At 32.3% G+C, this 27,840-nt stretch overlaps 1 protein-coding gene across 1 annotated transcript in view; it reads right to left on the bottom strand.

The window, feature by feature from the left end:
- Positions 1-4,795: 4,795 nt before the first annotated feature.
- LOC118192230 (hexokinase-2-like) overlaps positions 4,796-27,840 on the bottom strand; it is a 57,662-nt gene continuing 34,617 nt past the window's right edge. The window contains exons 4-10 of the mRNA XM_035363142.2: positions 24,379-24,594; positions 23,131-23,227; positions 22,765-22,957; positions 15,672-15,827; positions 11,818-11,957; positions 9,401-9,537; positions 4,796-5,996 (exon numbers count right to left, since the gene is read on the bottom strand). Of these exons, the coding sequence (XP_035219033.1) occupies positions 5,916-5,996; positions 9,401-9,537; positions 11,818-11,957; positions 15,672-15,827; positions 22,765-22,957; positions 23,131-23,227; positions 24,379-24,594 (1,020 nt within the window). The 3' untranslated portion in view covers positions 4,796-5,915. The remainder of the gene's footprint in view (positions 5,997-9,400; positions 9,538-11,817; positions 11,958-15,671; positions 15,828-22,764; positions 22,958-23,130; positions 23,228-24,378; positions 24,595-27,840) is intronic.

The raw sequence follows: 27,840 nt of genomic DNA, 5'->3' as shown, positions 1-27,840 counted from the left end.
ATCTCAACATCTGCAATAGTGCCGAGCTCAAACAATGTGGACAATAAAATGGCCCGGGGTTGTGTTCTCAGGGAGGAGTCATGCTTCTGTATCTTCAATGATAGTTGCTGTGCAAGAAGTGTGCCGTCGATGCAGAGACAGGTCCAATTCGGCAGCAATTGTGGTACGTGACAACGCGTCATCATGGTTTGGGGTGCAATTGCATATGATTCCAAGTCATCATCTCTAGTTTGTATTCAGGGCACTACGATGGCCCAACGATACGTAGATGATGTGCTGTGGCCGGTGACACTTCCCTAAATTCAGTGAACCCCCAATACCCTTTATCAGCAGGATAATGCCCAACCACACATTGCACACATCAGCCAACATACTCTCCAAGGTGTGCAGATGCTGCCTTGGCTACCGTACTCTCCAGATCGTTCAGGAGACAAACTATGGTAAATGGTTGACAGGGAATAGAGAGCCATTACTCAGGACACCATCCGTAGTCTCGCTGACTTTGTACCTAGACCTGTTGCTTTGTGTATCACCATCCAAGGTGGTCCTACAACTTACTGAGCTAACACAGTTCTTGCTCTGTATTATGTATATCATTTCAAAATAAAGATCACTTATTGTTTGTTGCCGTCTCTCTCTGCCAAGTTTCATCCCTTTCTGGCCACTCCTTCCTGGTGTTGCATTTTCAACCTCCTTCTCGTTGTTACATTTTCATTGTTGGGTAGTGCACAAGTCCATAAATGAATAACAAACCAGAATGTAGAACAATTATTTACACTAACTGCTTGCCAGAATTGTTGAAAGAATGCCACAAGAACTAAAATCAAGGTTTACATCAGAAACAGTACTACTTTTATACAAACCACTTGCTGCCACCTTCAAGAATTAGGCTACATATATCCAAAGAATCATTCAAATGCTGCATATTAACAAATTAATCAATGAAGAAATCAAAGGAAGTGGGTTTTGGAATACAATTACTGGAACGTTAAGCCATGACAATTTGTTCTGATCACAAATCAATTGATATTCAGAGTATAGCCAAACAACTAGCAAATTCTGATTTATTATAGAGTGGTGTGCAATGTTTTGAAAATGGTGTAAAGTAATATTATACACATTCTTATGCAATTCTCAATATCAGAGCGTACAAGTATGACATTAACATTTAAACAAAAAACAACTCATGATTTGGAAATAAGATCTTCTAAATGGCATCCCTTAACGAGGCAACATTCCTGGATTCGCATAAGGATGTTTCTTAACTTTCTGCATTACATCCGCAGTAATGGATACAATCTATTCACATATTGCAGCTTTACGACACACACAAGTTAAGGAATTTTGGATCTTTGTTAAATTTGGCTAAAAAGTTTCAGCAAATGCTTGCCGATTACCGAGATCGGTTTCCTGCTATGCATGTATGCTCTGAAATCAGTAAAATTTTTATTGGCCCTACATGTTTCAAGTTCAATGTTGACCCCCACTGCTTCAAATCTTTCCACCCATTCCCTCACAGCTAAAATTGCATTGTATATGCTACATTATCATAGCCCCACAGTGCTGCTATATTTAACAATGACTACGCAATTCAAAATCTCCTACTTCTGCATGACAGATAAGGCATTCTTATAGGAGACTTAAGAGCTGAGAACTGTAAGAATTTCCAATCAGGATCACAGCAATAAGGCATATTTAAAATTATGGGCAACATTAAGTTTCAAACTTTCTTCTTTTAGAATGATAATAAAAATGTTTTAAACATGAAATATGTTGAATAAATATTTTAAAAAAAACAGCATGTACTATAAAGAAAAATAATTTCCTGCAACTAAGCACACAGATTAAATGCAAAGAATAAATATTTTAGAATGAAAAGAGGTTTTAGTCGAGTACATAAAGCCTGCTAAAATAGCATACTCATAATCAAATTAATTTTTTAGGTTTAAAATTTTACTATGCTGCTTTGAATGGTATAGTTTTTATTTAAGCCAAACTTAGTCTGAAAGCAAGGTTGTGGGCTCGACTTGTGTAAGGCTTGGTAGATTATGTGTATTCTCCTTTTAGGTAAGTCTACTCATTGACTTGTGAACCCTGGGCAACATTCTTGCTGATAAGATGCATAAATGACCAATGAATTCAGCTGTTTACAATAAATTGTTTTCAAGCATTTGGCCATAGGGAGGGGAGTTCAGATTTTGCATCAGTGTTGCCTGAAAGTGCAGAAGTGTTCTAGGAAATACTTGACATTCTATAAAATGCTTCTTGAATATGTCCCATGCACATAAATGAGTTCTGAACTGGTTGAGAGCTGAATACTCTAGACCGGCAACAACCTCCTTTTCTAAGTAATTTCCAAAATGCCAGTTCAATGAAAAGGTACAATGCTATTCATCAAGGGAAATCACTACCCAATGCACCCTTGATTAACTGGATGCATCACTGCTGAACAATTTCATGATTCCATACTGCCGATGTTTCCCTATTTTATATACTATATATAGGGGTGCACATGAAACAAAGATCATTATATAATGCTGACCCTTACAGATTTATATGTAAAGTTCAGCATCAAACACAGTAGATTCTCAATTAACCAGTTTTTATGGGATTGGACCCTTACATGAATGACCAATTACTTTAACAAAGCTTACAAATATTTATAAGCAGCAAATTAGATTTTAAAAGTATGTGTATATCTTATGCATTAATACTAAGAATTACTTCCTGGGGGAAAAATCAATGATTTTTAATATTTGATTAAAGAAACTATGCTATGCTTTCTTGATTTTTCAAATAGCAATTATTGATTTAGAGGCGCAGAAAAAACCCAATGAAATTACACAATTTTCAAAGTTATTTAGTATGCCCTTGTTTAATATTTCAGCAATATCACTTTAGCAAACTAATTAGTAAAGTTAAAAAATTAAGCTTTATTATCAATTCTAATTTTATTTCTGAGAAGGCACATTGTGCAAGAGTACAATATCAGATGATCTATCAGAAAGCAATCAAAGGAAGAATTTGAACAATACAGTAAAATACAAGTTTTTTAAACTGCAGTAAAATAATAATTTCTAGCTTCAGGCCTCAGTGTTATTTCTCAGATTTATAAAAGGTTGATGTTGTGTACCACTACCACCATTTAGTGTAGATGAACAGCCTTTCTGAATTGTTGCCAAAGCTATACCAGGTATATTCAACCCAGTCTAACCAGAAATTGACTTTGAACAGAAAATCTTTAAATTCAGCATCATGATGTCGTTTTTCATTGCCTGTCCTCTACACCTTTCAAGACTTTCATAAGTGAAACAGGAAATGATAATGAGCAGTAGATTTACCTTTCCCAGGTATTTCCATATAAAATTAAAAGACTTCTTTAAAATGGAATATTATGGAGTTTCAAAATAATTACCTGGATGCAAATTATGAAGCAAAATAATTTTACTGCCAAAATTTTCTTCCATAGTTAATGTAGTTTTAAAATAAATTAAAATGAGAAGAAACACATTATAAAACTTAACTTTGCACTGAACACAATCTGCATGCTAATAAAATTTGGTGATATGCTGCAATTTCCTTCTTACTGTCACTTATATTTGCATGCATCCTTTTGCAGTGGTGTGCCATCAATAAACTATAAGAACTAGGCTAATCACTAAACACATTTTAATGACAAGACTTTTCAGTTAACTTTTTGTAACATTTAAAATAGGAAGGAGGAGTGAAATACTACAATCAGCCTTATATTTAGCTGTTGAAGTATTTAGTTTTAGTTTATGAACATAAAAAATTACTTTTATCCAAGTTTTGGTATTTATCATCGTTTTCTATACTTTTTGTTGTGCTATTCAAAAAAAAACACTTTAAAACTATCCAAATATAAATGAATGCATATATATTTCTTGAGTTTTGGACAAGATGAATGGGAAATGATCTTTTAGAAATGATGAAAAGGATGTATGGGGTAAAACAGGTCGACAACCACTGATTTAAACCACTACAATAAATGACACTTTCAAATTAGAAAATCCTATGAATCAGGTTCTATTTGATAGTAGGACAAGCTATCTTTCACCGCATCAGATGTTTGTGTTAACCACCAGGCCATTAACATTAACCATTAACAAATTCAAATTTCCCTATACTTCTGATAAGTGACAGCACTGTAATTTTTAGCACAGCATTTTAATTATGAAAGTATTTCTGCGACAGCTGACAGGTTTAAAACATACTGCTTCAGTAATTTTCAGTTTAAATCATGGACAGGAACTTAATACAAAGAAACAAGCCCTTCATAACTTATTACAGAACATGAAAACATGCATAAGAAAATCACAACGCTGCATTAGATGAGCAGCAACCAGCATCATGATGTCGTTTTTCATTGCCTGTCCTCTACACCTTTCAAGACTTTCATAAGCAAAACAGGAAATGATGATAATGAGCAGTAGATTTACCTTTCCCAGGTATTTCCATATAAAATTAAAGACTTCTTTAAAATGGAATATTATGGAGTTTCAAAATAATTACCTGGATGCAAATTATGAAGCAAAATAATTTTACTGCCAAAATTTTCTTCCATAGTTAATTTAGTTTTAAAATTAATTTAAAATGGGAAGAAACACATTATATATTATAAAAGTTTATCACTGGACTTTGCCATTGTATGAGTATTTTTGCATACAAAAATTCCCCCCCCCCAGACATTAAAAATAAATAAGACAGCCCTGTGGTTAAAAACTAAATAACACAGCCCATGTGTTCATTCCAAATTTTCAAATAAAAAGCAAACTCACAAGGCAACCGAAACCTTTTATTATACAAGCATTTCATTCAACTTTTCAATACATTCAAATACATCATATTCAAGATAAAGAGGCACATCTTGTATTTCAAGACCTTCACAAAGTCTATTACATACTTGAAATGTAATTTAAGTGATCCTTTCTTGCAATTATCGTAACATTAAAATTTCATAATACAAACATTTCACTCAATAGCTATGCAAACAACAATTTTATTCTAACACTATAAATATGGAAATGTTTCATATTAAAAACATCTTCACTTCAATAACAAAATTAAGACATATAGCTAAAAATTCATTTCAAGTAGTATGAGCTAAAAACAGATAAGATTGCCCTCTTTTTCAAAATGCAGTAAAAATGAAATTTATAGAATTAATCAGAAACCTGCTTATTTAACTGATAGGTTTTCGGTCTATAAAAAAATTCTATGAAAGACTAAAATATTTTCTTACAACCCAGTTGAGTGTTTACTAGATATTTCAATGTGTTATCACAACAAAATATAATCAAACTATCACAATTATGCTAAAAATGAGATTCTAAAGATTTATAAAAGAACTAGTATTTATTTATAAAATAATTACTGTATACCTAAAATAGCAACTCTAGTAATAAGTCTCATGCCATAAACTCATTACAGAGTAAAATTAAAAATATGAATACTATACAAAGATTAAAAATAAAAAAAAATGCATATTTTAAATGCTACACATGTAAAAGCACCAATACTGTATAAATGCAGTTTGACAATGAATTGATTAAACCTGATGTCAGACATTAGACATTAACAACATGATTTGTCAATTTAAAAAAAATTACACTATTATACATAACTGAACTGACATGGATGGAATTAGAATAAAATAATTTTAAGATTAAAGAACATCTGCTTAAAGCATAAAGTCATTTTTCAATGAATGCTGCAATTATTCTATGAAAAGTATGCAGCACCAGAAACATATTACTTATCTTAAAACAATATCACAATATACTGACTTCTCAGAGAGAAGGTCACCTCATTTGAAAGAAGAGTATCTCTGACATTTTCAATATAGACATTTGGCATAAATTACAATCTATGTTTTTAAATAATACATGTATAATTTACTTAGTGCACCGTACAGCTACAGCAGCTACTAGTGCAGCTCCTCGACCACTTCCATCTTCAGATAACATTAGTTCAAACTAAACAATACAAATAAAAATTTTAATTATTAAAAATACACAGAGTCACTAAAATCCAACAATATATAATTATAGTATGATGATATACATTCATTAGATAATACTACACTCTGAATCACTTATTACATTTCCAGTCACATTTGACTAAACTTGTGGGGGGGGGGGAATAAAGAGGAAGTAAATTCACACACCACATGATTCACCATTTCACATCTAATTTAGAAAATTCTTTACACCAATTCCATTTACAGTTTTTTGATTCAGATGTATGCACATTGATTAATTTACATACTAAATTAAATTTAAGATGTTCACTAACTAATTAATTACTCAATATACTTGTACATTTCTTTCATTTGCACTTGAAGCCTTATGAACCGATTCAGAAAAACGACAAAGATGTAAAATGAAATTCGGTCTGCTTACAAACCATTTTTTATATCTCATCAGAATTTAAAGCAGGTGCACAAATGAGAAAACGTTAAAAAAATATAAAAAAGCACTATAAGAACTTTATAGTGCACATTTTACAGAGAGAAAGAGTCAAAATATGTTCCTCTAGTTTTTAGTCTTATGAAAGTTTAGGCTCTAGTTTCTAGGCTTAACTAAACACTTCAAATGAATAACCAATTGCCACAATAAACTTCATTACATTTACTCCTTTATATTTAAAGAAGATGCAAAAAATAATACACAAATTGAAAGAACAGAGGCTACATGCAAACCTTGGAGTTCAAATAAAGGCAAAGAAATTATTTCTACAAACAAAATGTCAGAGCAAAACTAAAAAATTAATTCATGATGTAAAGAAAGCATTTATTTTGACATAAATAAACCAAGTTTGAGTGCAATTTTGAGTACAATAAAAGTGATCATCTATGTCTATTTGCACATTTAAAACCTAGATCAATCTCTAACCTTGAATACTGACAGCAGTAAAATACAAATGATGGGAATATTTAAGATTACACAAAATCTACGACTCAATTTTTCTCAAAAATATTATATACAATTAAAATTTCAACCAGCCTGAAGAACAAAAATATATTCTTTGAGAAATTAAAAATGCATAAGCTTTTTTAACAGAATATTAAACAAGAATAGCGAAAATACAATACAAAACAGATGATGAATAATGCCCACAAACTGCATCCTGTAGAATATAATGGCAACATAAATGTATTTAATTATTGTAAATATTTTCACCCATTTGACTGCATTGTTGCTTTTGTGTAGAATATTATGTTTTTTAAATTATTTTTTGCATTCAAGGTAACAACTTCTGGCTTCTGATATTGTTCTTGTATGTAAGTACTTTCGCGTTTTTTTTTTTTTTTTGGTTGTTTTTGTATTGAACTGCAAGATTTTGTGATCTGAATTCAACAGCATTTAAATTGTTGAAACAGCTCAACTAGAACCTAGGATACAGGCAAAAACCTCCCTGATAGGCTTCTTTTAACATTTCATAATTGCTCTTCAATCTGGTGATTTTTTAGAAGCTTTGGGAACATATTTTCGAAGCTTTAAAAGCAATCTTCCAGAAGGCCTGTCAATACCATATAAATATGGCTGTGACAGCCAACAATCAGTCAACTGCTAATCAGTTTTGAGTGATTTCAGAGAGACTGCACTTCAAAGAAAATTAACTGAATTGCACTTTAAGCTTTGTGAGGGGTAACAACAGTTCACAATATTTCTTATGTGCTATAGAGGATTTGCCCAATATTTGTGTTCTTGAGTTATTATAGCTATTTATTTTACTATGCATTATTAGTATTTACAATAAATTAACAAATTCTTCTGTTCATCCGGAGAGATAACTTAAAGAGACATTCAGGAATCTATATCTTGCGACAATAATACTAAGAGAAATTAGAAACTCTTTAAAGAATATGAGGCACAGAACTGGTTCTTCTGAACATTTTGGTGTCTTCATGGCATTATATAAAATTTTAAGCTTAAGTGCAGGTATATTTCATTTTAAATTACTTTTACTATTTTCTTTGATGATAATCAATTTATTTTACACAAATATTAACTTTTTTAATATTATAAACACCTATACCAATAAAAATTTCTAAAACTTAATGGCACTTGTTTTGGCCATGGGCAGGTGAGAGGGCTTAGAATTAAGCTAAAAAAAATGTTAGAAAATCTGAGAGTACTATATATCTTCTATCGTCAGTTTTTCAAGAAGGCTTCCTTATAGACAGTTTAAATGCCATCACTATGCAAAGACACTTGGTGGCAAACATGTCTTAGGTAAGATTCAAATAGACATAGTAATCGATCACCTCTACTACATATTACTGTGTGCAGAATGGCAAAATCTCATACAAGAAATGTGAATGCTATTCTACATTAGATGCATTTAAATTAGAAATTCTGTCTTTAAAGCTTGTAATAATTTCAACAAAGGTAAAACAACTGTGCTAATAATGCAGAAAAAAATCATCTCACATTAACAAACTGTGCAAATGGCACAAAATTGAACACGTTGCCTTTAAAAAACACCTTGCAGAATATCATTTAATACCTTCAACCAGGAAACATACAAGACACTGATATACCACTGTGATAGGTCGCACAGAGGTTCTTTGTCTAGGATGAATGATTTCAGAATGCAATAGTACTTTTTTCAGTACATAAGTTAAATGCAATGAGGTGCCTTTGTTAATGAGTCTGGTCGCAGCCTCGAAGGTCACTCGAAGAGACAAAGCGATAAAAGAAGTCTTTTCAGGTCAGGAGAAGAAGGGTCAGGAGATGGACACCTTTGTTATGTACCAATGAAGGAATATTCTCCCCCCCTCCTGGAGAGTTCAGCGCAGGTAACGACACAGTGAGATATGAAAGGTGGTTTTCTGAGAAGGGCCAGGCCTTTCCAGCTAGAGCTATAGGCATGTTGGCCGGCTACAACTATGTCTCCTCATGTACAATGTTAATAGTGACACAGCAGTTTTCTGTTAACAAAGTTTTTAAATTACGGGACTAAACGTATCAAAGTCCCACACTGTCAAGAATTGCAATTGTTAATGTTTTTATATTATAAAAATTCATGTTATTGTTACAACTTAAGTTAGAAGTTCAATTCACCCTGTACTACAATCGGTTTTTTGTATAGCGGTTTCAGCCACTAATACCACACCATATAAAGCAATTAAAAAAAGATGTACTACATTCTTTCAGAAAATGAGAGCAATTACACACTAACCATAATACCATATATTGTTTACTAACTATAATATTACGCATCATTTACTATAATATTGTTTATTTAAAAAATATAACCAAAGTAAGAGACATAACAAAGGTGCAAAATATAAAGTGAGATAAAGGTGAAAAAGAACTCATGACAAGATACATATTCAGGCAATAAAGTCATGACAAAAGAGGGAAAGACTTACTTTATAATTAGGATCTGTTAATTCATCAATTTTACTTTCCATAAGTTCCCTAAAATGAGGATGATATCGGTAAACAGAGCCATCAACTCCAACAGTTGTGTGAGTTCGCTTCATTTTATTCAATATTGTGGCTACACCTAAAAAATTTGAGCACCCCATCAGAAAACAGAAGCAAATCTATGTGCTTGTTATGTCAGTACACTAAAAATAAAGTTTAATGCTAATAGAAGGAAACAAGTTGAAATACAAGAACATTTTTACATAATAGATAAAATAAAAATCATTTTAAATTTTGTAACTGGAGCTCATATAGCATGCTCAGTTATGACTAGAGTTGTGCAAAACATGTTTTAATATATATATATATAAATTAAAATTATTCAGAGTAAATATCAGTTTAAATGTATTCATTGAGAGTACTCATGTCAATACAACTTTTAACAACGCTTTTAACAAGCAAATTTTATACACATAGATGTTCTTTAAAATTATCTTCCTACCTCCCCAGAAAAAAAAAGGAATGGCACAAAATACCAAACAAGGGAAAAGACTTTACAAATGACTTTCCTAATTCTATGTTTTTATATGTAAGGTTCTTTCCAAAATGAGATTTGCAAGCTGCATATTCATATAAACATTTTTTATTTCCTTTGTATTCTTATATAGTTTATTAAGTTTTACTATGTCAAATTAATGCAGATTAAATTTTGGAATTCTTCAAATAAATAACAGAATATAAGATAATGCTTGCAAAACATTTGCCCAGCTTGGCTACACCAAAATATTTTAGCTTCTTTTGCCCATCATAGAAAACATACGGATTAATTGTTAAGCTGCTGCCACAAGCAACAAATTCAGTATGAAGCAGTCCATACGTATTTAGTCCTAGTTCACTAAACCAGTTGTTCAATTTTAGTATGCTTTTTGAGGTCTGAGTTTTCAACAACAAGTAAATGCTATACTTCTGGAACTGAGTCTCTGACATTCATGTCTGTTTTAAGGAATTTTGCAGTACAGCAAAGTTTGATGATCTAGCGTATTTGAATCTTAAGAGATACTGGATTATCATATTAAAATTCCATAAAGTTGTAAACGAATTCTTTCTGCTTTATTGAATGCCTTGAGGAATTAAAAAAAATTGAACACAGTAGCATAAGCCCAATTAAATGAGCAAAGTTTATTAATAAATAAATTTATTCATAGTTAATCATATTTAATCAGCTTTTTGTTTTGAAGAGATCAATACTGCTAAAGCATGAAGTCTCTGCAAATAAAGTTCAAATGTCACTTGCTTCACACATTAATTTTTTTAAAATCATTCCATAGAATGCATATAATATGCTTCACTTTTTCAATGAATTTCACACAAACATATTTAATGCTTCACCAGATTCATGTCAGATGATTTTGAATGAATATTCTTTATCACTCTCCATTTCTTTTGTTGACTGCAGATGTTAGGTACTTTCAATTGTGATGCTGACACTCTTCTCCAATTGGTTCATTTCTGTTACTTTATATCAATGTAATAATTTTGTTTTCTGAAAGTGTGATTAATGAATTGTTTGAAGGAAGACAACTGTTTCCTATAACTTAGAATGTTTGATCACTAGATCATCAACAATTTCCCCTTCTCTGAATAGAATTTTGCTTCAAGGAACATAGCTACAATTTTGGCCAAATGTTTTTAAATGGGCTGCTTACAGGTTTCCAAGCAATGGGAAAGAGCCATAAAAAGAACAATATTTACACTGAACTGAGCTTGGAGGTCTTTGACATTTAATCAGTTTTGCACATATGAATTTCTGTAGTTAAAGATTTGAGTATCTCCTTGATCCATAGGCTAGATTAAATATTATTCCGGTACACTGCCATGCTTGCATCACATTTCCTTATCAACATTTTTATTATGGCTTCAAAACATTAAATAAATTAAGATAAAGAACTAATACTTCCGAACAAAAGTTTATACAAAAATACAAAAAGTTGCAGTGCATGTTCCAAGTTTTTCTGAATGAGCTACGAATAACATCTTCATGCGGAAATGTCATTGAAGAGTGCCAGATTATTGGGCATCATGCATCAATGAATGCTAAACTACCAGACTTTTACTGCATCAGTTGAACAGTTGTAACAACTTTCTTCATGATTTTCAAACTGGAACAAAGGATCACAGTCTCTTCCATCTGACCACTTATTCAGAATATTGAATACAAAGTGATTAATATATAACAGTATGTTATGCAAATGTAAGCAATAAAAAAGTGCAAAGGATATCAAAAGCTGAAATCATGCAGTACTGAGTTTGAATATATGTCAAAACATCAAAAAGTTGAACTGTATTCAGAAAAGACAAAATATGACTTACAATATAAATTGAACAAAAATTTTTTTTAGAAAGAAATTCCAGTACTTACCAGCTGAAACTAAGTGTGCTGCTCGGGTCGATACTCTTGTACACACAAGTTTGAGAATATCACAGTCTTCACCAGATGCTTCAGAAATACCCATCTTTTTCAGGACAATCTCTGTTTCAGTATTTTTGTGTCTTGGGTCACTATAATTAAAAATATGTAAGTTGGGGCTTCAATATCTACTTTTCTAAATCAATTAGAAGATACACATAAATGGAAAATGAGACCATTCTTCAGGCTGAACTTAATTAACCCTATTACTCCTCTAGAACCATTGTAAAATTTGCAAGTGCACTTACAGACACTACAAAATGCTTTCCCCAATTATCCTAATTCACCAAGTTTGAACTCAGGTAGAATTGCAAGTTTTCAGCAATTAAACACCCTTCAGGTCAGATAACTCACTAAACAATGGTAATTTCATTTCCAAGCAAAAACATGACTTAATATTCCAATGCATTTTTTATGGAACTCTTTAATAACTTCCTTTCTGTGAGATGACATGAAAAAATGTAATTTTCTACAAAATTCAACACACAAAAATTTTAAATGTTACATAATAGTGATAAAATCAGATTTGATTTTAAAATTATACTCATCAAAATTGATTTTTCCCATTGTACTTAATATGTTTCAGATAAAATTGACTATCATGGTACTGCTAAAGATCAATATAATGCACGAGTGCATAGTCAAAGCGTCATTTTTTAATATTGTCATTTTTCTCTTATGAGAATATAAACTGGTATGCAGAAATTAAGGATGAAATGGAGCAATGGACAGCAGAAGATCATACAAAGCCCAGTGAAATAACAATCACATTACTTACTGCCTGATATGGTATGGCCTGCACATACATACCAGAACATGTATTTAGCACCAAGATGGTATATGCCCAACATTTCAATTGTAGCTACTGTACAGTGCACATCAATTTAAATGACACCGAGTTGCCACCTAAGAATATGTTCAACATACAATCCAGGGGACACATCTTAACAACTTTACCAGAGCTCAAACCACTGGGAAACTAGAAGACATTCAAAGCGTGACTGTTTTGGTTGAAGCATTAGCAATAGCACACAGCATCATGTCACAACCTTGGATGGTATTTCAAATGACAGAAATAACTGGCCAAAATTTAGTGGTGGCTGTTCACAAGCAACTGTAGTGATGGTAAATCAGTACCTTTCCCTACAGCAAGCTAAGATGACAGTAAACAATGAGTGAAATTGCAAGACACTTATATTGCATACCTAAATGTCTGATTTCATGCTAGACCATGATCAGACTATACTCAGGTGTCTCTCTCTTTTTTTTTTATATGACCTGTAAGGTGTGTGCTGGCTATAGTAAAGTGTGTATTTAGTTTCACTAGTGATTTTGAACATCTAAACATTTGGAGAGAATAGGAAATGCACATTCACCTCTCTATCATTATGTAAAGGCTCTGGTTTGTAGGTGGCATAATTTTCTTTATGGGAGCACTATGACCGATAGCTTATAAAACTCCACATCCTCTAAACAGACTCAGTCGGCAGTGACCAGTACTGAACCGAAGTGGGTTTCTTATGTATATCTTTTCCAGGACCTTGAAAGTCCTAAGGTCCTCTTTATGGATTACAGTGTTATGCTTCATCATATAGTGACTGTCACTGAGCAGTCGAAGAGTGAAGATACTACATTGTGTTATACAAGATATTTTAAAAATAAACAATTTCACCTTTTTAAATTAGTGTTATGACTGAACGATTTCAAACTGTGCACCATTTCTGTGACTGTACATTATTGGAAAAAGAATTACAAAAAAAGACTGATACACTATCAACATAATGTGTTTATATGTTGTGTGTCTACCTCAAATCTGCTACTAAATGAAACTATGACTTTTTTACTAAAGTTGCACCAGGAAAAAAAAAAAAAAAAAAAAAAAAAAAAAAAAAAGGATGATAATAAAATGATGAAGTGTTAGTTAACTAGTCTTCTAGTTACCTATGCATGAAAATTATTTTTTTTTATGCAAAATCTTTGCTAATCTGACAATTTGTTTTAAAAACTTTCTTATGGAGAACTGCAAGCTGTCTTCATTGCTTTTGTTTATTTACTATTTTATATGCAACAACTTTGCTAAGTTGATAATGTAGGAATTTTCATATACCAAATTGCATTTGCTAAGTTGATAATGTAGGAATTTTCATATACCAAATTGCAATTTCCACACAAGTACTCTTTAGCATCTCAGTTTAGAATTAAGAAAAATTGTTAATTCAGTTTTTCAAACCTCTACATTATTTTTCATTCCAATTAAAAGCTTTTCTTGTTATTCTTAAGACTGCTATGTCTTCATTTTGAGTTTACTCAATGAGTTTACAATTAAAATGAATTGACAAAATCAGATTTCTCTTTTGGAAATCAGAACATGTTTAATTTTCTGTCTGAAAAGAGAATGATAAGTACGAAATCATACTGTAAACTCTTGTCAAGCATGGATTTGCAGAATGACATTTCGCATATATGCATTATCTTGTTTCCACTTAATTTGTCTCATGCTAGAATTCCATTCATACATGATTCAACATTTGTTCAATAGTTAAGGCTGGCTAGTTCAGCTCTGGCCAGAAGCTATTAACAATAAATGTTCCTCGATTGAAAACGAAATGGAAGAAATTTACCATTTGGAAAAGCAAATGGCGGTGAAGGATTTTCAGTAAACGGGAAGGAGAAGTCAAAGAAATGAAAAATGAAGGAATGGATGACTGTATAACACCAGTCAACAATCAAAGCAACGGCACTGAAGAATGAAGCACATTTTATTGAAAGAATTATTAAAAAAAGACACAAGAAGTGTTTGATTTTGCTATAGATGTTAATTCTAATAAGAAAGAAGAGAACACTTCATAACAGGCATTGAAAAGTATTGCAATCCTCACCATGAAACTTTTAAAGAGTTTATCAGTCTGTGTGCTAAGCAAAAAAAAAAAAAAATCGCCAGCTTTAAAAAATAAAAAGCATTAGGTACTTATTAATCAATTAAACAATAAAAAACCATTGATTAACATTTGTTTCATTTTTTCATTTTAATTACAACATTTACGTTTATTTAAATTATATACTTTAATCTGAATTATACACAACACTTATTTTCCATAAAAGTTAACTTTGGGCAGCAATATTTTTGCCGTATGCGCAATGTAATAATGACATAATCCCATGTTTGGCAAGGGTTTACTGTACTAAAGTTGAATATTTGTGCAATATAGGAAATTATTTTCTTGAACACAGACCAATAACAACACAAATAATTTACTTTTGTACTAAATAATCATATTAGTTATAAATAATATGATTGATAAACTACATAAAATATTCCTTCTATTCAAAAACTGGTTTATTACTTTTAAAATATTACAAATATCAAGTTGCATCTCTAAAGTGTGGCTTCAACTGACATGGTTTCCCGCCATCCTCCAGTCTAGTCCATGTCTAGGAATATATCATGAATATGAATTGTATATCATGAATAAGAATTGAATATCATGTCTATTTGGTTTTGGTAGCACATTTATTCGATATTGGCTCATCTCTTTGGTTAAAAAAAATTTAGCCCTTCCAGAGTTTGAATTAAATTATGGCTCTTTAGTAATCGAGCGACAGCCTTTTCAGAAATATTTGTGTGTAGATTAATCAAGCTTTAAAAATACTTTTTATTGTAAGCAATTTTTTTTTTAACTGATGGATACCAAAGCTGAAGAGTTCTGATCAATTTTACAGAATTATAAAAATGAAGACTTAAAAAGAGAATTATCATATGAAAGACAGTAATATTTATGTATTTTTTATAAAATTTAATAACATACCTTTCAACATTTGAAACATATTTGGTTTTAAAAGCATAAGGAGTGTTGAATTTTTCTGATAAATTTCCTTTAAACATTAAGCCTTCATTTGCAAGCTTAACAACAATTCTTCGAACTATTTCTCCCATGTACATTCCCGATATCATTTTCTCATACCTAAAATAAGAAAAAATTAAAGCTGTGCAGGTATGATAAATAAAAATGCTTAAAAGATTGCACAAATCAATAAAGGTTAATTAGATACTTTTAATACTGTTGGAAGAATAAACAAAATCATACTTGCATATTGATTAAAACTAGTACTTATTTAACATACTTCATTTGATAATATATTCATATAGAAAAGTACATAAATTCGACATCAGATCAAAACTAAAAGATTTGTTTAACAGAACATGGTTTAGCAAGTGCCAATGCAACCAACCTATTCTATGGGATTTGAACTAAGAAAACAAACCAGTATTCAATGAATCTCTCTTTACAGCTATTGAATGGCTAAAATTACGAAGAAAGGTGTCCAAATACATTTTGTTTAATTTCAATGTCTTAAAATTCTTATGCAAAAATATTATCCATATTACTCAAACCAAAACTTATTTTCTTATTATTTATGGAAAACATGCTTCAAAATTAAGTGCTGGTTATATATTACAACAATTGATAATATATTTGATAATATATTCATATAGATAAGTACATAAATTTGACATCAGATCAAAACTAAATGATTTGTTTAACAGAACACGGTTTAGCAAGTGCCCATGCAACCAATCTATTCTATGGGATTTGAACTAAGAAAACAAACCAGTATTCAATGAATCTCTCTTTACAGCTGTTGATTTTTCCACTAAATCCTATGTGATATATCTGACTTCGAATCTTTCTGAAGAACACAAAAACCTTGTCTAAAACTTAAAGGTTTATTTAACTGGAACTTCAACACTGATGAAAACTTAACATCTTGGATGGAAAACATTCAAAGTGCTTTAAAGTAACAGCTATGCCGGCACGGTGAAAAACACTTTCTTTTAAAAGACAAAATCCATCTAGCCCTTTCGGCATATATCTCCATTCACTGGATTCAGACTTCTGCTTCTACGTGTTTTGGACTTAAACGGCCAGACTGGAACTGGAATAGGACTGGATCAGGACCGGAACAGGACTGGAACAAGACGGGAACCGGAATCTCTCATTCCCTGGCTTCTTCCCCGGGCAGGTCTATTCTGACTCGAACTAAAATGAACTGCGGTGCCACTAAGGAAAGCACCTCCTTTTATTGCCGGCGGTTGCCATTACTACAGGTGATTATGCAAATATTTAACATCCTTCCACCTAAGAAAAAAAAAAAAAAAGTGAACTTTCACATCAAAGTAAAACAATGCCAAAGAGCCTTAATATGCCAGTCTGTCCGGCGGAGTTACAGTTCTACCAGATCGTGTTACAGGCCTGAGAGATTTATCATCTATGTTGAGTTTAAGTTCAGACAACGAATCTTGTTTTTCATTCTGCAGCTTCACGGGTACATCATTTTGCGCTACCTCTAAAGGATACGGAGTTCGAACCGCTCTAAGCAAAATTCCATTTCGGGTCTTTACTCTTGCAAGCCGATTTATTTGTTCAAAATCTATTAATTTGAATGCATTTGAAGCTCCTACAAAATTAGTTCCATTATCACTGTACACAGTTGTGGGTTTACCTCTTCGCGACACGAACCGATGAAAAGCCTCAAGAAACACTTCTGTAGATAGAGAAGTCAGCAACTCCAAATGGACCGCTCTATAAACGGCGCATATAAAAACACAAATCCATGCCTTTTCTTTGTTTCTTAATAAAGGACCACAAAGGTCTATACCCGTTACTTGAAATACTGCTGAATCATTTACTCGCTCTATTGGTGGTGGAACTGATATATGGTCAAAAGGTACAGCAGAATATCTCTTGCAAGTAATGCATTTACTCAAAACAGAGCGCACAGTTCTTCTGCCAGATAACAACCAAAACCTTTTCCTTAAGGTATTCAGTATATATTGTACACCTGCACGTCCTTTCTTATGTTCTTCCATAATTAAATTCCTAACTAATGGATGTTCTCCTGGTAATATTATAGGTGTTCTAAACTCTAACGTGTCATCTCTTCGAAACACACCAGTTTTAATTCTTAGAATTCCCGCATCATAAAATGGACTAAGAGTTCGCAAGCGTGCGTCTTCTATATCCTGAAAAGATTCCGATTGAATCAAGCGAATAACAACCTTTTCTGCAAAATCAATTTCATCAACAGTGAGTTCACCTTTCCTTTTTTTTCTCATTTCTGCAATTAAAGAAAAATCGTTGAATCCAACCTACAACTCTAACTGTTTTTCGATAGCTAGAAAATCGCTCACTCAAACTAAACCTTTCAGTAGACACTAGAGATGAAACCACTGCCTTTTTTTTCTCGCTGGCTATTTCCGCTTCCTCAGTTATAAATTCGGCATTCGGCCAATTTTCTTGGGATTTTAAAAGCCAGCTCGGACCCTCCCACCATTTTGACCGGGAGAGTTGGCGAACTGAACAACCTCTACTTGGAAGATCTGCAGGGTTAAGGTGACCAGGTATATGCATACCAGGTATATGTAGGACCATACAAATGTCCCCCATGGTTCTTCCCTTTTTATCCATGCAAGGACAGTAGTTGAATCTGTCCAGAAAAATGTACTTCTGACCTCAAAGTCTTTTAGAATGTCTGCAGCAAGACGAGATGCAATAAATGCTGCTAACAATTCTAATCTTACAATAGTCGTTTCCGTTTTGCGACAAGGGGAAACTCTAGACCTAGCCTGAAGCAACTGGACTTTAACTGATTCAGTTTCTTCTACATGAATGAAAACCACTGCCGCATACACTGCTTGACTGGCGTCACAGAACACATGTATTGAACACTGTTTTGGCTGATATCGTATCCACCTTGGAATTTTAATGTTTTTCAAAAGAGAAACGTCTTTTACCCATTTCAAAAATTTACTTTTAATTTCAGTGTTAACTTCTTCGTCCCATTTTACTTTTGTTTCCCATGTACACTGTAATAACATCTTGGGTAATATAAGGACTGGACATGTTATACCGATGGGATCAAATACTTTATGGGCTATTGCCAAAATACTTCTTTTCGTAACTTTCTCGAAACAAAGATTTTGTAAATTAGCAACATTTATTTGAAGAGTATCGCCTTGTCTTTCCCATAACAAACCTAATACATTCGCAATAGTTTCTGTTCCTAAACTACAGTCAGTATATTCCCAACCCCGTAATTCAAATTTTCGTTCTGCCATAACATCTGAAGATACTTTCATGAAGCGCTGTAATTCATCTTCACTCCCAACAATTGTTACACAGTTATCAACTCAGAAACTATTCATTAATTTAACAATAATGTTGGAAGGATATTTTACATCTGCATCATTTTTCTCTAAAATTGAATTTAGGTGATATTGAATAACAGCTCCAAGTAAAAATGGACTACTGGTTACACCAAATACGACTCGACAATGACGAAAATGCTTCAAGCCATCTTCACCCTTTATCCAAAGAAATTAGAGGAAGTTTCTGTCACTAGAATTCAGGCCAATTTGTAGAAAGGCCTTACGAATATCAGAAATCACCCCTATTTTTTCTTGGCGAAATCTATTTAAGATTGTAGAAATAAATGCAATAAGGTTTAATCCCTTTTCAAGACAATCGTCGAGACTCGGAGAACCCTTTGCTTTAGACGAAGCGTCAAATACTGGCCGTAACTTCGTAGTACTATGTTCCTTAACAACGTGTCTATGTGGCAAATAATGATGGGGTAAATCCAATTCATTTACGGGTACTTCCTCTATTATGCCCTCTTTGAGCCATTCTTGGAATGTATTTTCATACTCTTGGCGAAGATTATCCACTTCAAGTTGCCTAATCGTACCGTGCAACCTTCTAAGCGATAACTCAAAATTATCCGACAGGGAAGGGTGCCCTTCCAAACAAGGCAAAGACACTACAAAGCGGTCATCTTCTATTTTTACAGTATCAAGAAAATGTTGCCTGGTAGCCTCATACAAATCCAATTTACTCTTTTGTTCGGATGGGTCCATAATACCAAGCGAGTCGAGGGCCCATAAATCAGAAATACAAGCCGCTTTATTCAACATTGAAGTAACTAAGAATGTTGAACCTTCACTATTCAACCCCCCGGTTTTTCCCATAACCGTCCATCCTAACTTTGTCTCAATAGCTACAAGACCGTTTGAAATTTGTTTACGAATCCCCGTTAATAATTGTTCTGCAACATCGGCTCCTACTAAAATTTCTATAGGTCCTTCTAAACGATCTGTTAAACTTATTCCACAGTCAGCAAGCTCTTTAAGCCATATTCCTTGTCCAATAGAAGGTATATTATTACAAATAACAGGCTGACTTAACGTATCAAAATTACAACTGTAAGAGCCAGACGTATTAGATAAATGAATTTTGTAAACTTCATGTTCACACAAACTGGTCGTCGTACTGCCAAATAATGCGTGGCTAAGGTATTCCTTTACCGTATACCTGTAACCCATATCTTGAGCTGCGCTTTGCAGAATATATGACCTTTGAGAACCAGTATCAATTATAGCTCGAGCCGAACGAGATTTTTTATCTCCTTTAATTATTACTCTTATTATTTGCAGCAAAACTTTAGGAGACCTAGAAGAAATGTTGGCGAGTGTTTCAGCCTGATTTGGAGGCTGTTCCGTTGCCCTTGTCTCACTCATTTGTGAATGGCCCTTACATAGAAAAATATGATGCCTTTTGCCGCATGTAAAACAAACTGTTTTTAATCTACACCTCCTGACAGAATGTCCAGATTTCAGACACAGATAACAAGAGCGTGTCCTTTGGACCAAAACTTCTCTTTCCGACAACGATAAGTTACGCGCCTGAAAACATTTCGCAGAACCATGATTTATACTGGAACAAAATATGCAGCCTTTTCTAGCTTCATTAGAAGAAGTAAACAGTTCAGCTGCCGTAGGTTTTAAGTGAGGTTCTCTTATCTTTAAACCAGAATTTCCTTTCTTATTACCGTGAGCCAATCGATCGAAAACATTGAAAGATTTAGCTGCTAAAGAAATTCTTTCCTCACTTTCAACTTCACCGCGCAAGAAACATAAAAGGCGCTCAAGGTCAGATTCCCTTTCTCTTAACTCGGCGTTTTCGCTGGTTAAACTTTCTGATCCTTTACGCGAAAACCTAAGTCTCTCCCACATCTTTAAGACTTCATTCGGCAATGCTGATTCTACCAATGGATATAATATCGTGCAATATTTGACTCTATTTATTCCCAATATCTCCAAGGCTCTTAGATTAGATTCGAGTTCATCGTATAGTTTCCGCAAAGAGTGTGTACCTTGTTTTTGAATAACAAGGGTTAGCAAATCACGAATATAAATCTCCATTAGTAATTCTTTGTTACCAAAACGTGTTTGCAATGCTTCGATTGCGCTCTTGTAACTATCGCCAGTTGGCGGAAAGCTTTTAACTATTTCCTCTGCGGGAGAATTCTTCTCCATAGCCTGTGGCAAATAAGCAAATTTATCATTATTATCTAATGTAGGATCTTTATCAATCTTTTGGAACTGCCCCCAAAATCCTACCCATTTCTTCACGTTACCGTCAAAGATAGGCGACTTAATCTTCGGATAATGTAACATTTTATTCTGAACAAAGGATGGATCAATTAAAGTTACATTCGGGGTACCAGAAGTAAGATCTTTTAGTTTACTTTCCATAAGTCTCCACCTATCAAAATATAATTCAGATTTATCTATTTCCTTAATAAGTAAAGTCTCATCTGTAATTTCTTTAAACGTTAATTCTCGTATTTTCATTTCAGTATCAAACAAAACTTTAGCTTTCTCGGCAATAACTTTTATTTTAATTAATTTTTCTTCCTGATTAAATTTAGTTTCTTCATTGTCAAATTCATTACACGCTTTGCTAAATAATCTTCTGTATTGAGTTCGTGCTAACTTTAAGGCTTCCATGATTCAAAAATAAAAAAGTCGCTTACCTTGCAGACAATATCCTGTCGCTTGATGCCAAATGTTGATTTTCCCACTAAATCCTATGTGATATATCTGACTTAGAATCTAAAATTTTCTGAAGAACACAAAAACCTTGTCTAAAACTTAAAGGTTTATTTAACTGGAACTTCAACACTGATGAAAACTTAACATCATAAATGAAAACATAACATCTTGGATGGAAAACATTCAAAGTGCTTTAAAGTAACAGCTTTGCCGGCACGGTGAAGAACACTTTCTTTTAAAAGACAAAATCCATCTAGCCCTATCGGCATATATCTCCATTCGCTGGATTCAGACTTCCGCTCCTACGTGTTTTGGACTTAAACGGCCAGACTGGAACTGGAATAGGACTGGATCAGGACCGGAACAGGACTGGAACAAGACGGGAACCAGAATTTCTCATCCCCTGGCTTCTCCCCCAGGCAGGTCTATTCTGACTCGAACTAAAATGAACTGCGGTGCCACTTAGGAAAGCACCTCCTTTTATTGCCGGCGGTTGCCGTTACTACAGGCGATTATGCAAATATTTAACAACAGCTATTGAATGGCAAAATTACGAAGAAAGGTGTCCAAATACATTTTGTTTAATTTCAATGTCTTAAAATTCTTATGCAAAAATATTATCCGTATTACTCAAACCAAAACTTATTTTCTTGGAAAACATGCTTCAAAATTAAGTGCTGGTTATATATTACTACAATTATTACAAAACTATACTGGTCAGAAATAAAATTCTAAGCCAGTAATACTTAATATTATACATATACACAAATACTAGCTTCCAAAATAAATTTTAGTATTCTTCAAACTAGTTACAATCTTTAAATACAGTTAAATTATTAAATTTATGATTAAATATAAGAGATTCACAATTAACAGTAGAGTTAAGTAACAGAAACGAAATCCTTTTCCACATTAAACATAAAAGTTAAAGCCACTTTTAGAAAGAAATGAACCATTCCAAAATTTTAGATGAAAGTATGATAATATATTCAAAATCAATAACTTACAATTGTTTTCCTTTATTTAATGAATTTTCATCAACTTGATGATCAAATTCAGTTCTCAGGAAGTCCAAGCAACCATTATCACCAAATGCACCCCACTCTGTATTAATTATGACTTGATTAGGTTCATCCCGATTAACTGGCCACGTCTCCACATTATCCAAATTTTCCATATAGCAAGCATTTGTACCGGTTCCTTTAAAAAAAAAAATAGAGATGGAATAAAAAAGTCAAAGCAAACAAATTTAAATACCACATGCAAAATAACAGAAAAAAAGAAATTTAAAAAATATAATGATTTGAGCACTTAAACAATAAAGAAAAAATATACAGATGAACACAATACAGACAGCATAGCACTGAACTCACCAACAATCAATCCAACTCGACAATCTCTATTTTTGTGTGCACATGACATCAAGGTACCAGTAGTATCATTTACAATTGCCACAACATCTATGCTCTTCTACACATTGAGAGGAAAATTAATGATTAGTAAATCTCTAAAAATTATGCAAATTTATCTGATAACAAAACAATCTTAATATTAAAATATGTTTTTTGTTTCTAGTTTTATACTCCCTCAAAGAATACAAAAATAGTATTTCTATTCATTACAGCATCCTTTTAGCAAATGCACACACATTAAAAACAATCCCCGAACTCCTGCTTTACAACATTCTAATGTGGTTGATAAATCCACTGCTTTGGCTCATAAAATTTAAATAGGATTTTTGAAATATGACAATTTACATAAAGATAATGATAATTAAAATGTTTTAAAACAGTCTTTATTCATTTTAGTGACCATCATTATTTACATCTTCCAAACAGCAGCTCTTTATGGCTGTGGAATCAATAATGAAATTTCATTGCAAAAACTGTTTAATGATTATATAGAACATAATTAAGACACAATAACACGCCGCATAAATACTAATTCAGAAGTCAAACAACAAAAATCAGCGTTATATTTACAAAATTTTCACAGGACTAGTTTCGATGGTTTTACCGAACCACCATCCTCAGCTGTAAAAACGCAAAATGCGGTTATGTCTGAATTAGTATATAGAACACTTCAATTCTTATGGAACATTACTGAAGCATTTTGTCTCTGAAGTGTGCTTTGACCTGATGATGCAGGTAAAATAGTTACCAGTTACTGAGTCAGAAATGTTAATCCGGGAGATGTTAAATCTTATTCCATTAAAATGTTTAAGTGTGATATTAATGTTTTAATGTTTTCTAGTTTTATATATTTAGAAATAAAATTTTGTGGTAATGTTAGATACTGATACACAAATGTTAGATACTGACAAACTAATTGAGTGCTAAACATACACTTGGAATAGAATGCTTTACATTATCTGTGCCCGATAAATGCAATTGTAGCACAAAATTTAAAATGCAGTCACCTAGTTCCACATATTTTATATCCTCCTCAAAATACTTAAATAGCTCTCAAAATATTAAAACTCTTTAAAAAGGTATCTGGTGAATACATAATATATTACTTTCTCTAAAACTTAAGTATAAATTGTTCCAAATACAAGCATGCACAGATAATGTTAAAACTCAAAGCACAATTATTTTAATATGCTAAAGAACCAGCCTTACTCCTTTTCGTTTAACTGCTTGACGGAGTAACTGAACTACATCTTCTCCCTGAACACCAGAGCAGTTAAATCCTTTAGTCCAGCCAACAAGAAAGGCACTTGTTAAACCTTTCTGTACACAAGGAAAACTAAATGTGAATCCAAGAGGTAAAGTTCTGTGGGTTAAACCAAGTGTTACCAAGTAATGTCCCAGGCAATCAGCAATATGGTCAAACAACTGCAATAAAAATAGGATTATTCAATAGCTGCATTTGAAGTTAATACAAATAATCAATCAATAAATAAAATATTAACATTAATAAAATTAGCTTCAAGCAAACAGAAAATATACATGCTTCATTAAGAATGGATTTCAAGTAAACATTTCTTTTAAAAAAGGGATTAAATATTCTTGCACTCATTTCTTGACTGGATGAGGTCCTAACAAACAACAAAAAATTTTTATCAACAGAAAAGAGCACGCCATAACATTAACTCAATGCATTTTCTTAAACATCACTTACTGTATTTTTTAAAGTTTTAAACAGTTTTACCTTATTGAAGCTTCATATATCTCTTTATTTATTTTTATTACTCCTTCTTATTTATATTTTGTATGCTCTTTTACAAGCATGCAAAATTTGAAATCATCAATACAATATATGTTAAGCTATCATAAAAAATTATCTTTTAAATAGAATTAACCTTAATTTTATTTAGATGCATTATTAAATTCCATTCAATTAGATTAAATTCAAGTCCACTGCACTTTATGCATGTATATATTTTTTTCATGCTGCATGTGAACCTGCAATGCTAAAAATAATTTTTATTTGACAATTAAAAGAAGTAGTAAAAGCATAATAATTATTTATTTTTAGAATCTATATATTTTGGAACATAAGTATGCAAGGGTCCAGTGCTTTAAGAAGAATTTCAGTTGTATTTACCAGACTTATTTCTGAATGAAAACAAAGATTCAAAAGACCACATCCTCTATTTGCATAACGACAGTCTTGAATATAAACAAGTATATAACATCAAGCAATACATTATCACTTTATAACATATTTTAGATTTCTACAAAGATATGCTATGGCTTCCCGCTTCTAATTTCAACAATTTTAGTAATTATCCTGACTCAGTCCATCAAATAATATCAATCCCTCTGGATTGCTGCTGGGGCTTCATTTACATTTTAACTTTGTTACTATCATTTTATAAGTCCACATGGTGGCAATACACAATTTCTATACCTTCAAGCAACCTAATGGTGCAAATTTGTAAAATAAGTAAAAAATGTGTTAATATTCTAAATATCTAAATACATAAATGAATACTACTTTCTACTATTAATAAATTTAGTTTAAGATACTAATTTTTTATACATAATTTACATGAATATATGTGTTGTGCCATAAATTTAACAATGCTTTTAATCAGATTTGTTTTTGATCCTAGAATATTTACCAAGTGAAAAAGCACAAATTGGTTATAATGTCATTTTAGCTTTTCTGATCCTCAGAACTCAATTGTTAATACCAAAATTTATACACAGACATAAATCAACTTCTTGGCTACCTGATAGCATTTAAATAAAAGATAATTCAGCATTGAAATGGAAGCACTTCATAAATTAGGTTTAGAAAATACTTCTGGAATGCTTTGGGATAATTTAGGCACAAACTCTTCTTTGGTATTATAATCATGTTTACACATATATTCTGGTAGTGCATTTAACAGAAATCTGACCATTCATAAAAATTCCAGTTTTCACCTAATATATACTACAGTAAACATCACTTAACATGAACTCACTTAAGATAAATGCTTGATTAACATAAACAAAATTTCGGTCCCGGCAATGATATATATTGTCTTGTAGAAGTTTCATCAGTTAATGCAAATTTCGGTTCGCTCAAATTGCAATCATTTTTAGTTCTTTGCATCGTCAGATTTTATCATTTAACATGAACTATGAACTTTTAGTTCATCATCACTTAACATGAAACATCACTTAACATGAACTCACTTAAGATAAATGCTTGATTAACATAAACAAAATTTCGGTCCCGGCAATGATATATATTGTCTTGTAGAAGTTTCATCAGTTAATGCAAATTTCGGTTCGCTCAAATTGCAATCATTTTTAGTTCTTTGCATCGTCAGATTTTATCATTTAACATGAACTATGAACTTTTGCAGTTTTTTATAGTGTTTTCCTGTTGCTTCTCTGCTTGAACTGTGTTCAGAAATTTTCCATTCCCTTAATTGAAAACCTTACAAAATACACTGTATTCTTTAAAATATATCCAGCATGAGTAAGGTTGTTCAATGATTACAATCACTGTGTCAATGATGAAGTTTGGCGAGTCTGTTAGTGCAGATGACGACGTTGCATTCTTGCCGCGTTAAAAGCAGTTGTGCCAGAGTTGTAACAAATATCAGAAGAAAGTGAGGAAGAGTACCATTCCACCCACCCATCAGGAAATGCTGCATGCCTTAGTCACTATAGAAGTTTTGCCGCAACATCCAAATTAACCTCTAGTTTTACAGAAGCCACGAGTAATGTTGGCCGAGAAGTTTGTGATCAGCGAGTGCATTTTGTTTTTTTCAAGTTACAGTGCAGTACAATAATGTAGTACTGCAGAGTTTTTAATGACAACATTAATAACATACTGTAGTATTACATAACTAGGTACTGTAAATGATTAATGCATAGAAAAAGTTACTCCAAAAATTACATTTGAGTTCGTAGTTTAACAAGAAATTTTTGCTGTCACTGCAATTTTTTGTCAATCTTCATGAAATTCATCATGCAGACACCAATGCCCTCAAATGAATTCTTTAAAAGAGTTGTAAACTGTTACTTTAGATGCTGCTTCATTACCAAAAGTTTAATGCATTGACCAACACATTGCTGCTGGATCAAAACTTGTCAAAAGTCCTAATATGACAAATATAATATACAAGTTAAAAAAAAAATCCCTGTTTTGCCACTACCATATTAGCATCAAGAAGATATTGTAAAAAGAAATTTATATAACTTCTCCAACAACCAATTTTCACAAGAACGTTCAAATAAAAAAAATCATATGTATCAAAAACTGCCATTTGTGATACAAAACAAAGTCCAAGATCTGGACTTCAGCAATTCCAGATTTGGGAAATTTTCAGTTTTTAGATCACCAATTTAAATGCAGTAAGATGGTGTAGAAATTATAAAATTAAAAATCTGAAATAGTTATGAAATAATGAAGGGTTTTTGACCTGAACAGAATCAAAAATTAAAAAAAAGTTCAATATTTATTTGTTTGCTTTGTTTAACATTTCTTCCAATTTAAGTTGTTATAATCATCTCCCTAATTTTCCTGAGTTACCTTAAGATGTGAAAGCCACCATGTAGTGATTTGCTTGAGTATATACAGCGTCCTCAAATGCTTAACATTTGATTCGTTCTAGCAGTAACAGTAAATATCACTAG

Source organism: Stegodyphus dumicola, chromosome X2 (genome assembly GCF_044657685.1).
Source record: "Stegodyphus dumicola isolate Sdum_Otavi_A_Nest chromosome X2, ASM4465768v1".
NCBI classification, from domain to species: Eukaryota; Metazoa; Arthropoda; class Arachnida; order Araneae; family Eresidae; genus Stegodyphus; species Stegodyphus dumicola.
The sequence above is the reverse complement of the archived record's forward strand: the minus strand, read 5'-3'. Positions and strand labels throughout refer to the sequence as shown.